Source organism: Lineus longissimus, chromosome 2 (assembly GCF_910592395.1).
Source record: "Lineus longissimus chromosome 2, tnLinLong1.2, whole genome shotgun sequence".
Classification (NCBI taxonomy): domain Eukaryota; kingdom Metazoa; phylum Nemertea; class Pilidiophora; order Heteronemertea; family Lineidae; genus Lineus; species Lineus longissimus.
Genome location: NC_088309.1, coordinates 22,530,501 through 22,546,874, shown reverse-complemented (window position 1 = coordinate 22,546,874; position 16,374 = coordinate 22,530,501). Strand labels below are relative to the sequence as shown.

The following is a 16,374-nucleotide window of genomic DNA, read 5'->3' as shown; positions in this document are numbered from 1 at the left end:
CTTTTCGTGTGGTCAAACAGTAATCGCAGAATGATCGGCAATCATTAAATTTTGTTCGACCACAACAGATGCCTGTACCACTACACTATTGACCAGCCTTGTTCATCCTGTCAGCTTATCTTGATCTATAGGTATTAGGTAGGTTGCTGCCTTGATATTGATGCTGCCGATCTTTTAATAAAGATCGGCTTGAACAGAAGCAAATAAACCACTTCATTGGACATTCTTGCTGGTGGATGATTAAGGTCTGGCAAGGGGCATGCATGCGTGATGAATCTTGGATGAGATATTCGAGAGAACGATGAGGTAGCCAGTTTGGTGACAAGAATAACAAAAGCCACATTTTGTCAAAATGGATTATCACCATGCCCTCGTCTGCGACGAGGTCGGCCGACCAGTTTAGCCTCACAATTCTCATCATCATCATCATCATCATCCGTATTAGAGTTAGTTTTTAGCCTCATGGGTTTTCAACTCGTCTGCATTAAAATGCTGTATGTCTGTGTACTAGTATTTGGTTCGAAATAGCAAAAAGCCGATACCATACGTCTTTTTCAACGACAATATTCACAAAAAATACCACAACAACATCTCAGTGTGCATTCGACATGCTGAAAAATATTGACCGTCAGCATTCATGACCAGGCATATTTCATTACCCCTATTCAGATTCCGAACAGCGGCATGCTGACTCTTCGCGACCGATTACTTCGTGAGGAGGTAATGATGACAAGAGGGGCTCCGAGAAGACTGGTCAAACCTATTGATCCAGAGTTCACTAAGATCGGATGATCTCGACCAGTCTCAAAGAGGTGACCGGAGTAATGTCACCAGCAATATACCCATCTCGTGTTTGCACACACACACACACACACGCTTTGTAACTTATCCGCAGCTGGAGGCATATGAGAATCCTAATTGTGTTACACCAGCTTATGTTGCTAAGGCACTGCTGTTGACAAAAACTCGACAAATTGAGTATGGAAGCTTTACCTCTTTGAAGGTATTGCAGTGGCATTTTACGCAAGTAGCTCATGACTGTTCTGCCCACTTATATTTGAGAAGGCAAAAGCGGACTGGGTATTTAGATCCGTTGATTTATAAAGGTGAAAATTTTTAGATTATGATAAGTATGCAGAGGTTGCCCTGAATTACAAGTGCTGAATTATTTATATCGAACGATCGACATATTATGCCGGGCGATCAAGTTATTTATCTCGAGATATTAGCGCGATCGCTCGAGAAAATAAGTCCATCGATCGAGATATTTCCTGAAAAACAATTTTTCATGTTGAAAAAAAATCATATGATGTCCTTTCCCAGCCACCGTACAATGCAATAATTTTTGCCACTTATTCCTACCCAATGCAGGCAACCACACCTCATTAGTGCAATATATAACGCAGTTTGACGCATTCAGATTAGCGATACGTATAAGGAAAATATTCTCAATACATACAAATCTTTTAATCGTCTAGAAATCATGCACGTCAAGTTTTCTGACATTTCCGTCTTTCTGCGTCAGATATCGTGCAAAAAACGGTCGTCAGCTTCAACATAGCCGTTCGACTCAAAGGTGCTGTGTACTATATTATGTTTGTCCGCGAAGGAAAAGAACTCCGTGTGTATTAGAAGATGTATAGCTATGCTGGATACTGGAAATGGAATATCACTCTGCTTCTCAGTCCTAACCGCTGCCGCCAGAACGAGGTGCAGTGCCTCATTCTAATACACTGTCAACAGTGCTACATTGTAACCTGCAAAGTTTCGAATATTTCACTAAAAATGCATCAGCCTGTAATTTTCGTAACCCCCAGTATTATTGATTTACAGATGATTTGATAAAGCACACGATAGAACACGCCTTATCGATTCAGAAACCTTGCAATCTCAAATCATAAACTTATGAAGACGTATCATCAAGAGCACGCATAATATCAGGGCGAATTCCTTACCGCGTCTCGAAGGCATAATGCAATTTGCACCGGGAATCAGATATCAACGTCTATATTTCAAAGCCTTAAAAGTCTCCTGATATCATGAGGTAAAGACTTTAATGACATAAATGCTGTGCTGTGAGGCAATCATCCGCACACAATGTTGAGGCTGCGAGCAAACTGGCGCGTTGGGCGTAACACGCTGAGGTTAAATCATGCTTAATTTATCGAACTTGAACGGAATTTGAATTTTCAGTCAGAGAGATGAGCACGAATTTTTGATGCTCAGCTATCAACTCAATATTTTAGCTAGCCAGGGTCTGCACATGGAATAACTTTGTGGATTGTAAACGTGACTAGCCAGGGCTTGCAGAATGGATTGCCTTTGAGGATTGTTATCGGGGCTATAACTAGGGCTTGCCACAGGGACAGCCGGCCTATGACGCTATTAGGAAGTCATGAGCGCCGATGCCCCGTCAAGATAAGGTTGGATGTCAACGAACCAAATGCTATTCGTAAGATTACCAGGAATATGGTAGATGTAATCCCAATAACACGATGTAATGGCAAAGGTGCTCATCAATATACATCGCGCACAGACGTTCTCCTTTAATGATACCGCGCGGCGGAGGGGGGGGGGGTAGATTGGGCTTCGGATTAATATACCAGCATATCTCTGTGTTGCAAGGGGCTTTCGATTGTCTCTGGGAATCCTAGATACGCCACAAGACACCTCTCAATCACATGGACCAGAGACCGTCATCGTCGTGACAGTGGTGACTTTACTAGGCATGCATACGGTTGCGACCTTGATAATTTATCCGACATGAACGGCTTCAATCACATCTTCCTGGTAGCGATTGAAAGGCTCGATCAACTGGATTAACAGAAAGGTCATCGATGATAAAATTAAACACTATCTACTATGGCTTCTGCAAGTTAGAACACCAAAAGCGACATTTCCGTCTTGTGGCTTTGAGCGAATCCTGGCCACGGGCGTTCCTTTCTACCCTTCCTATCTTATATCTGTATAATTTCCGTTGTAGACAACGAAAAGCAGTGTCTTGACGCGACGTTAAGCCCGTTGCTGCATACTATGGTTCTGAGCTTCCAGTGGTTTGTTGGTAAGGAGGATCACGCGAAGCAATCCCGGAAACGAGTCGTTTTAAGCATTAAAGCCCAATCCCGCCAGTTGCATGCAAACGGGATATTTTTAAGGCGAAGTCATTATCACCTTTTGGTATTTGTAGTCTTCTTCCTGTTTCGCCGCTGATTGGAAGGTGTGCCTACCACTGAGGGTAGCTTTCCACTTTTGTTGGTTCGGTTTGAATGCGGTGAGCATTATGATAACAAAGCCGTGACGATATATCAGATACTAAGTCTATCTAAACCTGCTGCCTTTTCAGTCTTTACCACGAACCATAATCAACAATACTAATGGATATTTGAAGCAAGACCGGAAACCCCATTTTGTCGCTGCCATTAATGTAAAGTCACCAGGTGTTAACATTCCTGTCTGGAGTGTACATGTATATACGTGTAATCATATCGTCATTGGCCCGGGTCAAGTGTTGCCTTCAAGTAATCGTGTGTTTTTTTGCATTCTGTATCGTGCTGTGACAAGCTAGAGCTTGCTTACGTGTGTCTACTATTAGATAAAATGAAAGAGCTAACTCACTTGAACCAGAACAACATGCCCCAAATGGCCCAATCAAAGGTCAACCACTTCAATGTAAGTTCTTGGAAAGGAAACTTAGCGGTTATCTTCTGGTTATCAAAGGTCAACTACTTAAATGTTAGTTTTTGAAAAGAAAACTAAACGAATCACCAGCGGGAACACGGTTGGGCAATCGTTTGGGGGTTCGACGTTATTGGATCAATTATCGGCTATCACAGACTTACTCACCCTGGTAAGTCTAAAAAATGAAACCGTTGCAATATACATGTATTGGGATAACGGCGATTAGATAACACCTGTCCAAAATACGTACCAGGCCATCGGGGCGCGGGAAGACATACCAGTATCGATGAGCGGACACGACTAAGGCCATTTATCCAGGTCATAAAAGTACGTAATTACCTTAGAGAATAGTTACATCGTTGAGGCAAGCTTTGTATTTAAGACAGGAATCATTTTCACCTTAAGACCTTCACATCAACGTGACTTGAATGCTATTAGATCAATCGAGACATTTAACATATCGTCCGGGACAGTAAATTGTCTTCCTGGCGATGGCCTATTGTCCAAAATTGTCTTAAGCAAAACGAAATTGGAGCACTGTCTCGTTGAGACAGAGGCCCAAAAACCAATTAGACGACCAAAGAAAAGCCGTTAGTGGGACAGAACGGAATAAAAGGGTTTTCAGTTAACTGTTCAACAACCCTGAATGTATGTTGATAGAGAAAGAAAAGATCGCGCAATGGTAGAATTCGTCGTATAAATGACGGTATAGAAAAAGCAAAGGCTCCAAATATAAAATCATTCGCAACGTTTGATACTTTCTTTCAACATTGATAGAAAGAAATCTGTGGCCAAAACTGGGTATATGGCCCGATAAACACAGACGCCATGAGCGTGGAGGTGAAACAACTCCCGATCGATGTATCGATGACAAATCGATATTTCTTGGTATGGTTAATGGATGTTTGATATCTACATGCAGACGTCTAGAATACGGTTTAGCTTCTGCCGAGATGCCAGAGTTCTGACGAGACGGTCAGCAAAGGCAACCGTCTCCAGCTCGTGTATTGTGAGTATCGTCGACACTCTATGGTTCATACTCTTCCAACAAGTTATACAGAAGAGAGCTATTAATTACTCGAGTCTTAAATTCCGAGTAGAAACAGATTTTAGGGATTTACGGGACCTTGCAGTATATTTTTTATAGTCGGTGCGTATTGGTTAATATTGTTTCTCAATACATTTGTCATTCTGGGGAGGTAAACCTGTCATGCTTAGTAATGAGATATAGCCGGAGTCCAATCAAGATAAATGCAATTTCTATGAAACTAAGGTCGCCATATGAATCCAACAACCGACGAGGTTTGTTTTGGAGGCGAGATTGTCTTCCTCCGTCTGATCGAATTTGTTATTACATTTTGGCGCAATTGTCAGTCATTGTCTCGGTAAAAAGCCCCCACTCACACTGTCATTAGCTGTAATCTGACATTATGCACAATTATCTTGATGTGGATGGTAATTGACTCATTACAGTCTTAAATTGAAGGAATCTTCCTGATCGCAGACAGCCAAGGCATTAGACAGGTATCGCAGCTCTCTCGAACGACGACTAAGAACAAAGTGCCGACATATTCTATTCCTCGTTCGACTGAGTATGAAAGCTGATTTATGAATCTCGCGCAGACCAATTTTCCGCAGGAATATTATAATCAGTAAAATCAGGAACTTGGATCCCAGGTTTTACCAATGAATGAAAATAACCTAAAATGCCTTAGTTATCGGTATTCTTATAAGGAAAGTCAAAAGCCATTAACGAGAAACTTAAGGTGATTTATCCGCGCCTGATCCCCTCATAGTTCAGACACCATCGCGTAGAGTAAACACCGTCTGCTTGCAGTATTCATGTATCCATCCTCTTCCCCATTAGGTTGGCAGGCGCTGTTCAGCCACCTCTGTCAACATGGGCGGCTTCTTGATGGTTCAGACCAAGTGGAAAATATAGGACACTACATTACGTTAGGATGAATCGGGATGAAGAACGTAAACTTGATGGTAAATGTAGTACATACATTACATGTACAATGGACGCTATTTTTATAATTCATGGTTTAGATTATGATGAAACGTTCTCGCTGTCCGATCTCTTCTAAAAAAGTCGTTTCGAAGAAACAGTTAGTTATCAATTTCTAAGAAATATCACTTTTTCCAGTTATTTCTTCAAACCGTGTCGAAAGTTAATTCATTACAATAGTCAGACGCGGTGATACTCCAACAATCATTGATGTTTGGAAGAGGAGAGGAGGCGACAGGCTATAGCGCTGTCTCCAATCATCAATGAATGAATTTGTAGCCTTTCCTTTCCCTTCGGACGGCTATCTTTGCCAATCAGACCCCGCACATATCTCATACTTGATGATTTGTCACCATATTCCTCGTGGCCAAATACACAAACAGCGCAGGATCAGATTATCATTAACTAGACAACTGATATGATCTCTGTCTGGACCGAGCGCGGGCTCGAGAGAAGATCCTTAATGTAATGGCACTGGAAAATGTGAAGAGGCAAGACCTGTGACATGGCTGGCATAAGCAATGGGAGGTTGTGGTTACAATTGGTGGGTCCGGTTTTCCCTTTACCATTAGTTATGTTAAAGGTAGCATGTATAATCCATGCTTGATGGTAGGTAGAGGGTTAACGCTTTCCTGCTAACAACCTTATACATGCTTCCCGAAATTGGTGGCTTGCATTGGAACTAACTTTTTCCCCCTTGTCGTCATTGAAGGCATTCAAGTGTGTTGGTCAACCATGACTATCTCCTTTGTCCCTCCTGCATAAGGCCTAGTTTCCCCTTATGACATCACTATTTCGGACACTCAGCGCCCCATTTCTGGAAAGGTGTATACATGGAGTATTATTTAGTGTGGGCAATCCGCAAAGATACTAAAAAGAATGGAAGTTATTCATAAAGGAAGATCATAATCCGCGTGCTAATTTGTCCCCGTAGGAGATACCTAAGTCCTGCTAACTAAAGGTGGTGCAAGTAACCAACTGCACCTAGTAACTTTTTTAAATGCCATTACTTGCGAATTTACCAAATCGCGCCTAAAGTAAAAGACAAATTTGCGAAAAACGCATGCACGCCATTTGAACAAATATCCTTAAAGGAAAGTCATATCAATTATGACTGTTATGTCCGGAGGAGAAACGATGAACATTAAACAAGTGGCTGATAATTAATCCGAGCAGAACTTAGGTGCCCCTCGGGAATGGAAGAAGGGTTGTTAATGCTGTGTCTTGAAGCAGATCATTAGGCTCTCGCTCAAACATTTAAGAACGAGTTCCAGCACCACTGATATGGTAAGCAGTGCTGTAACGATGGGTTGCTAGAAACGTGGACTTATTGAATGGATTGAATACTGGTATCATCGGTGCAATAAAGGCATAGAAAGTAGGCCTGAGAATTAGAAATTTGTCCAATGAAAAAAATTTTCTATCGATGAATGTTTGCTTTATTAAGTAGGTAAGTCGTTAGTAGCATAGCATAGTGCCGCCGGTTTCTCACAGGGGGGCATTAATATTGTTAGCATATTTAGCATGTTAGCTGCGTCTAAGCTGCAAAGTCAGTCCATGAGACGAAGAATAAATATCTTGACAAAACTAGTAGATGTATTCGCAAACCATTATCAAACGAGGGGAAAAGACTGATGAAAATGTCATTTCACTGTTCACTGAATCCAATCATTTAATCCGATTTTAATGAATTTAATTTTTTGTGTTGTCCCCGCATTAGTCAGACGATTGGCTCGCCAGATCAGTGAGATTTACTATAACAGTACGTTCAAAATAAGCATAGCATACATGTATAGAGTAAAGTTATAAGGTCAATTTGAGTTCATAAAAAAATTGTCTGCCACTGTTAGGGTCTTGTGGCGGTTTTATGTTTCCTGTGTATTTTTGTCGCCTCAATGGCTTTCGTCTTAACAAAACTTTGCGCTTTCAACAGTGAACAGAACTATTTGACATAGCATTGCCTTTTTATATATCTCAGGTGGTCTCGACCTGGCTAGTGCATGTGACTTAGCAATATATACAATAATATCTTGCTTAATAACCCTGGTTTGCGCGGGCCTTTCGCAGATTCATACATCATGTACATTACATCGCTCCTATGCAAAGTGGTCTTCTACTAGGAATATTCTACTCTAAGTCAATCCAGCATTTGACACCAGAAATTATCCATTCATGAACTGATGGAGTCCAACCCATTTTATTCTCACCACAGCAACATCTAAACTGAATAACTAGTTACGTTGTGATCTCCGTAAAGATACATGAAGAAATAAACTCTACCATATTGATCGGAGGTCCTTGAGTCGTAGAGATTATATATTGTGTACTTTTGTGAATGGGCGAATGAGGGATCATCACTTCCAATACAAGTATATTTGGTCACCATCCTGTGGCATATGTTACCTCAACAGCGCCAGAATAGCCTATAGCATCATATGATATCAATCGACGATTTTCCCGTAATGACAGTGCTTGATGACCGATTGCCACCGAGGGATTACGCTAGTGTGGTAATATTAGGGGATATCATATATATTGACCGACCATGACCGTTCAAAAGTGATCAGCTGACTCTGACTCAACCGCTAGCTATTACCCGTGGACAAATCAACCAAGGCGATGACGCCAATGACAATAATAGGTTATTCATTGAAAAAAAGCAATGTTCGCTTCAACTACAAGTGGTAACTATGACAAAGTGATCGTTTCCATAAACAAGATACATTTGTATATTTATCATGATAATGATATAATGCGTTGGCTCGTATGATTTGCTCGACCCAACCACATACCCAGGTATACAGCGTTATTGCTAAGCTATTTGTTAAGTCATTTCCTGGTGTACCATTTATATTATAACTGCCAGGCAATCGAGTTATTTTCCAGTTTATTCTCAGATTGACGCGAAAATCGATACTTTCACCGATGATTTTTCTCATAATGCCACTGACAGATACGGCGGACTAAACATGTTGGTCACTGTGGTCATTTGATCAAACTGGTATGACGTAAATCAAATGAGTCTGGCAGAAATTTGAGTACATGTTCGACGAGTATGTAATTAGCAAGAGCATTGTGGGAGCTGTGTCGCTGGAAGTGGCTGTAAACCGAGTGATTCTGACTGCGCTAATCTCTCCGATAGTGACCACATATCATTGCTTCGGGTTTGAAAAGAATCGTTGGGCTGTAAAGTAATAAAATCGTGTTTTCAGCTTAGTTGATACAGTAAGTATCCGGTGTATTATTCGCGGTAAGGCCAGGTGTATGGGAAAGATGGTGAAAAGAATGAAAAACATTAAAAAACTTCTCATGACAGATTCAGCTTATCTAGTCTGTTTCTGGTATATGTTCAAAAGATCTAGCTAAAGAAAATCTGTTACTGTATCCCGAAGACAGTCTGCACACAAACACTCGCTCTGAAAACCACAATCATGCAAATTCTAGCTAAGACCGGAAGTACAGTATTCTGATCCGAAATCACTGAAGGTCATCGGGGGTATCCTGATTTTATAGGTGTCGTCTGCAACGGGAAATTTCACTGACATCCTTCGGCTATCATCGTAGAGCAGAGCGAAACATCCTTAAGGAAGTTCTGACGTCGAAAAGATGTTCGCTGTCACGAACATCTATGAGAGTACATCATTGGTAGTACTCCCATGCAATTCATTTTTTAGGATTAACAGCTGCTGAGCTTATTTTGGTTTTCAATGAGTTTTAATCTTTTTTTGTTTTTAAATGCTTTCAATTCTAAAAGGGTTTTGCAGAATCTTAGAAACCATGAACACTTTTTCAATTTACCGAAACACCTCAGTCTATGGGGTGCATATTTGTGTTGTCGAAAAACCATATTTTCAAAAGCTCAAAAACCTTTACTCCTCCAAGAGTGTATTTTATAGTCGTCCCCAAGGGGCTGTGCTATAGCAGATTACTAGTCAATCATATATAATAAAGCATAATCATATAATACATATTTCTGATCAAATAACCATACACATGACCTGACTAATACAAATGACAAAGCCAGGGGTTCACATTGCCCCTTCGAAACACCAATTCCTTTTCGGGTAATCTTTTTCTGCAGTAATAACATTCTATAGCCGCCAAGTAGGTGATAATGTCGTGGATAACAAACGGTTATAGCGTAACATAAGAAAAATGATATCGCCTAATATCCCATTGGCCAAGGGAGGTATCACATTCCTCATGCCAGAAAAATCCATATTCCCTTCGACAAAGGGCTATTATTTGATAATTGAAACGAAAATAATCACATGCACCATGTTCCAAAATGTTCATATACAAATAGCCCACTTTAATCCTGAATTTCACAAATCAGTTCTCACATCACGTATACTTGGACAACACAATCTTTTTCAAATCCAGCTATCGGTTTGACAAATCGCAAATGCATGCTGAATCTGTTTCATCAACCGAAATAGACATTAATCGAACTTCGATATTTCCCACTGTTACAAAACAAAGATTGAGTGAGGCCTATCACAAATATCAAACCATCAAAACATTCACTCCAATGAAAGGGTTTTTCAGGCCGAGTCTGTCCCAGAATAAACTGCAGGAAACAAAGTGATTTCATACTTTTGTTCGTTAGATGTTTAACTCAAATACCTAAAGCTCCAGTCCGGAAATGTTATCGAGTCAAAAATATATAGGTAACATCATAATCATCGAAACTTCGAGGTGGGCATAATATTTCTGCGCATTCATCTGTGTTCAAGAGGGATGTTTTGTTTTTTAACCCGCAGAATACGTATGCGTAGAATAACAAGTACATGTACATGTATATATAATAAAATATGCAATGGTAATTAGAACACGTATTTAAAAGCAGTTACCAAAATACATGTACAGTAAATCAATATAACCCTTGATGACATTCAGAACGTTCACATCTATTTAGTAATCCTTAATTTGCCCAAAAAAAATTTAAAACGAATCATTTTAAACGTTCCGTTATTGGCTTTGCTTTTAAAAACGTGCCAGTGCGTCATCGTGATTCGCGGCAAAACACATGACTTAAGCCGCACTTACACCACCTGAAAATGGACCACCAATCTTGGTTCGGGAACCAATGCCGCACCATCGAAAATCCACCAAGCGCTTACACCAGCGCTGCAGCTAGTTATAAAATCCGGCTACAGATGGCGCGCAAACAATAAGCAGAACGCGGAAAGCCTTGGCAGAAAGCGCCATTTCGAAAGCGCCGCCTGGAGCCGAACCATCTAACTAGCTAATTGCCGATCCATTTGCGCTTACACCACGACAAAGCCGAACTTTTAACAAGCCGGGCGAATTTGGACCATCAAGCTTGGTGGGACAAATTCGCTCGGCAATTTGTATCGGCAATGGATTGCCGAACCAATTTGTCGCGGCAATGTGGTGGTGTAAGTGCAATTGGTCCACCAATATTTCGTGGTGTAAGCGCAGCTTATATTCGTGCGAAGGTCAGGTCATTATCATGAAAGTGATAGCTCGATTCCAATAACAGACAAGACTAAGTGATAATGATTGTTGGCAGGATATTAGATAAATTAATGTACACTCTACTGATTACATAATTATATTGTACACATTCATCACGTTCATTAGAAAGTTAATCCAACAAAAGAAGTACCAGTGATAGCAGTAATGCACATTTAACGTATGATATACGAGGTTCCAATATGTGAACTATCGTCTGGTATCTACCATGTCTACAGCAATAAGTGCTATCAACAGATTTTACATACCGGTACTGTAGAAATAGCAATGAGTGGCCGCCGCGGGAAGCCATGATTTTTATCTATACATGGTGAGGCGGCAATGAGATAAGGCACATGGTGAATAGGTCCGGTACTCGATTTCTAGGGAGGTTGTGATCGGGGACTTATCACTGATTTTATACGGAAAGAAATGTACACAAAATGGTTACTCTTTCTAAAGAGTTTTATCAGTATACGAATAAGGATCCTTGATAAGTCGTTGATCTCAACGTCCCTATTAGAGGGTAGACTTGACAATGACCAGAGATGTTTCTTCGTTGTCCGAACTAAAAGTAAGCGTTCTACTGGTATTGGTCATCATTTGGTCATTTATGAAAAAAAAGGATTCCAACAACCTCGGAGTATGATTGGCATGCTTCTAAGTGTTCGACAAGTAGCAATTAATCGATCCAATTAGACACGTCACGATATTGATTTTGTCTCGCAACAAGCAGTATCAGTCAGCAATACTTGGATTTCAATATCATGAAATAACATGATTATTGATCATTTAAGTGAGGATAAAGGCGTCGCAGGATGAACTTGTAAATTGATCACGGCCAAGGACAGATCTGTCGGCAGTGTTGCAGACTCGTCGAATCGGAATGCGGCGTTGTCCAACCCCGAGTCGTCACTGCCTGAAATAGGGAGCGCCTTTCCATTCGGTCAAATGTGTCCTTTTCAAAATATCTTTTTTGCCAGGAAATCAACATTGTCATCCCTATTATCACGGTCCTATTGCTCTAGCTGTTGTCCATAGCCTCATTCTATCCTCTGATTAGGCAGGTTTCGCAAGCCTTACTAAGAGCGACGAACGACGATGAACAAAGTATGTGAATGCATCTTATCGGCGATTTAAAAAAAGAGATTTCGCCGATTCCTCCTACGACTAAGTAGAAAAGATGACTTACGAGAATGAATGAATTCGCACGGGGACTTGATGGTACCACAGACCTTCGTAGTTCGTACTACGTCGTTCGTTGGAGTTGCTAAACCTGCCTATTGACATCATTCGTCATAGATTGTAGTTTGACTATAACATCCCTTTAGTACCTCCGCTGGCATTCGTATTCGCTTTTGATGACTTAATTCGATAAAGGAGAACATTTTATCACGCATTCACTCCAGTATCTGTATGCGTTCTAGTATTCTACGCTTTAATTTAATTATCGACATCGAATTAGATTTGCCCAACTGGCACACCGGACATCGGTATCGCATATGCTGGGAACATTTTTTCTCCATGAAATGAACAGTATTATCCTGTGTAGTTTCTAACTTCATCAGAAAAAATGTATGTATGGATAAATGAGTCAAATTCTTCAAAGTTATTTCTATGAAGAAGGCATTACTGATAATAAGATTGAGGTATAGAATAATTTACTTACTTCTTTTGAGATTCCTCAGCAGGTCAGATTTGTGCCGAAACCATGGTAAAAGTTTTTCCACTTCTGGTGCCTCCCTGTCATCCGGGGCCTTTAATATCACCTCCTTGACATCTCCATACGTTGCCATGGATACTGCCATCTTTAGGTCAAAATTCTGCCAAGTCGATAACGATGAGGTCGGGTCACTTTCTGGAAGGATACAATGAAACCAAAACTAGTATAAAGCTATCACCTTCAAGTTAATAACTAGTTTGTTGCCAACAGCTGGCAGCGTTCCCTGGCCTGTGCCTTTTCAAACATTAGGCAGGTTTCGCATCCCTTACGAGGAGCTACGAACGACGAAGTACGAAGTAGCCTATACAAATTTTATCTCATCAACTATTTCTTTAAAAATATTCCCGATTTCCCCACCACTGAGTAATAGAAGATGATTTATGAGTGTCGTGTACATGTTAATGAATTAGCACATGACTTGATAATGTGCTATACATCCATAATATGACAGACTTTCGTACTATGCTTTTTGCCGTTCGCAGGATATTTTGTCTTTAAGAGTGAACAATTGGCAAGTATAGAGCACTGAGAGCTCATTGGCTAACATAAAAGTGACGTCCGCCAAACTGTCTCGTTGGTCGCAACCATTACGAATAGAGAGATACAGTTCTGTTAAATTCCCGGGGCCACTGATGTCAGCTATGTGCTTCTCTGGAATAGATTTCTCCATGATCGAGAACCAGAACGCCAAGCAAGATGGAATGGTCTGCAACCGTGCGGTAGTATAGTAGCCCTAATACCAGGAACCCCTTGATATTGTCAAATACAACGGACAATGGGTCACTTTGTCTGCGATCGGCGTAGGCCTGGTCGAATTGGCTACAAAAGATGGGCCCGCCAAAAGAACCTACCTTTAAGAAAATGTTCCTCGAAACCCCGCTGCAAAAACTACAAAAAAATGTATTCCTTGTCTAGCGTCGGTAGTAATCCGCTCATGCACAACGCTTGGTTCAGTCAAACTGATGATCGAGTAAGTCGCCGCCAAGAGCCTTGAGAGAGAATTGCTGCCCCCTATTGGTAACTGGGGTTATTATACAAGGTATCGATTTAACGATGAGGCTGCTAACGATTGTGTAAAATACTTGCACCAGGCTGCGGTGAAATTTTACACGGAATTATAGATGTCTCGTCTCTGACGACGATCCATACCCAACAATAATGCCAAGTGTATACGTTACCTATAGAAAACGAAGATGTCCCCGTGCATCTGTTTCCAATATACTCCATATATCATGACGTAGGAGTATCAAAAGCTTGAATCTCTGGATGCCATGCATATGCTTAGAAAGGGGGTTTCCCCATCTTACTTCCGCGGCCTAGAGTATGGGATTTTAATTAGGGGTCAAAATTACCCCCCAGGTCCGGTGAGGAGGTGAGGTGAGGAGGTGAGGGGGTTTACACATGTCAGACTCGCTGGAAATTATATTCTCTCGCTGCGTTGCAGTAATTACGCAAACCAATGCGATGAAACCTTTCCATTCATAGTATTTCTATAATAGTGAACACAGTGTATTCAGTGCGCTATAACATAACTGGGAAATAATTTCAAAACTTTTTACGACTTATCAAAGTGTCCAATTTATTTCCGTTCCTGAACGGAACCAGTCACATTTAAAAACAATAACTGATAAACTTGTTCGTTACAGTCAACTACCCCGAACCCCCTGATCTGTCACTGAAAGTCTCTTCTTGGTAGGCCGATGAAAGAGTGACTCGCTATTGCACGTGTGGGGCATCTCCTTAAGGGTGGTGAACCCAAACTCAGTCTCTGTTTTGAGGTGCCGCAAAGTCATGGCGGCGATCGAGCTTGGATCTGCATTAGTCCCAAAGTCTGGTTCAATAGGCGTCTTATGTCGTTTCACGAATCTCGCTTGATCTGATCCATTAGGCTTTTCTTCGTGGGCGAAACTGTCTCGTCGGCTTTTTCCCGGCCTCTTGATATATTCGTGGGTTTGACAGACCCCTCGAGACGTGGGTATGTAGAATGCATTTTCGCTCTTTGGGGTGACAACTTGGGAGAAGTTCTGTATTGTACCAAAACGTTGCAGACGAGGATAATTGCTACACTCTTCCAGCGGCCGGGTATTGGTGCGTTCCTTTCTTGTTGGCAGACTGGAAGGAATAGCATAAGGACTGGTCAAACATTGTTATGACTTGTTATATGAATAAACAAATATGTCATACAACATGACATTCTAAGCATTAGTCTGCGTCAAAGTCATGTACGCATGTAATTTATAATGAAATATATAGTTGATACGGTATACAATCTTCGTGTTTATTTCATTAACCTAGTTTATGCGTCAATCCATGATATTGCGTGTTATGATACGACATCCGGGGAGTGTGGAAGAGGAAGGGTGTCTGTTGTCACAGTGATGTTCTTGTCGCTTTGACTTCGTCAATACGTAACACACACATCTATTCAACATATAGACGCCCTTGCAATCCTTGATTTTACATGTATCTCATCAACCCATAACAGGAAAGCACAGGTAAATTTCTTCTGTCGCTTTTTGTAAAATATGGCTCACACAATCTGGCAGGTATTTAGCACAGTGTTGTTAATGATAGATGAAGGGTTTTGCGAAGAAAGTAAAAAAAAAAATGAAATAATACTTCGAATCATACTCATTTGTCATCAGCGGAAAATACCAAGAAGTGAGATTGACGTTGCATATCATTTTTGTTAATTGTCCCCGCAAACGAGCGATTTTACTCGCTGCGACCTGCGACGGAGTCATCACAACATGACGAGTGAGTGTAATTAAACCAGTGGCATTTCAACCACAATCGTTAATGCTGTATTGAATGGCTACGTCTCAAGTCGCAGCAACGAATAGCATACAACTACTTTCATAGTTTTTGCAATAGGAACTACCAGAGTAGTAAAGGATTGCAAATGAAACAGTTATCTTTACTAAATTACTGAACGAGTGACGTGCATACATGTACATGTACCCGCGAAGCCGGCAAAAAAAGAAATAGCAAAAACATACCTCAAGCGTTTCTTGGTTGGTTCTTCGTTGCCGAGAAGACTCAAGAGCGTTGTCTTGAAATCTTTAAACATGATTCTGAGAGTTGCAATACAAATCAAAAACCCTCATTGTCTTCTTCAGGGGACTTAAAGGAAGAGTGAAGAGGTGAAGACAGCAACACGTCATATAGCCCCCATGGGTATGGCAGGTGTGATTTAAGGTTCGCCCTTAACCCCGTCGTTTCCGGAAAAGTCTTGAAAATGACTCTCTTTTTCGACAGATTTCTCTTTGACCCTGCAATGACCCTGCAAGGGCATGTCATTTGGAGTGCTTTTGAGCAGAACGACCAGCTTCCTTTCGCTGGCTGTCAAATTTCCACTGACTGTACAGTTCGCCGTGCTCAGGCGAGTTCAGGTGCAACTTTTGACACGTAGATGGTGTTTTATGGGGTACATGCATGTAGTGCGTTGAAAATGAGATATGCGGTAATTTTAGGATTCGGCCCA

General features: G+C 41.1%; 1 protein-coding gene across 1 annotated transcript in view; it reads right to left on the bottom strand.

Moving 5' to 3' along the window:
- The window catches only part of LOC135483077 (uncharacterized), a 33,134-nt gene extending 19,270 nt beyond the window's left edge, over nucleotides 1-13,864 (bottom strand). Inside the window, exons 1-2 of the mRNA XM_064763594.1 lie at nucleotides 13,742-13,864; nucleotides 12,837-13,025 (exon numbers count right to left, since the gene is read on the bottom strand). Coding sequence (XP_064619664.1) covers nucleotides 12,837-12,975 — 139 coding nt within the window. The 5' untranslated portion in view covers nucleotides 12,976-13,025; nucleotides 13,742-13,864. The remainder of the gene's footprint in view (nucleotides 1-12,836; nucleotides 13,026-13,741) is intronic.
- Between the last annotated feature and the right edge of the window lie 2,510 nt (nucleotides 13,865-16,374).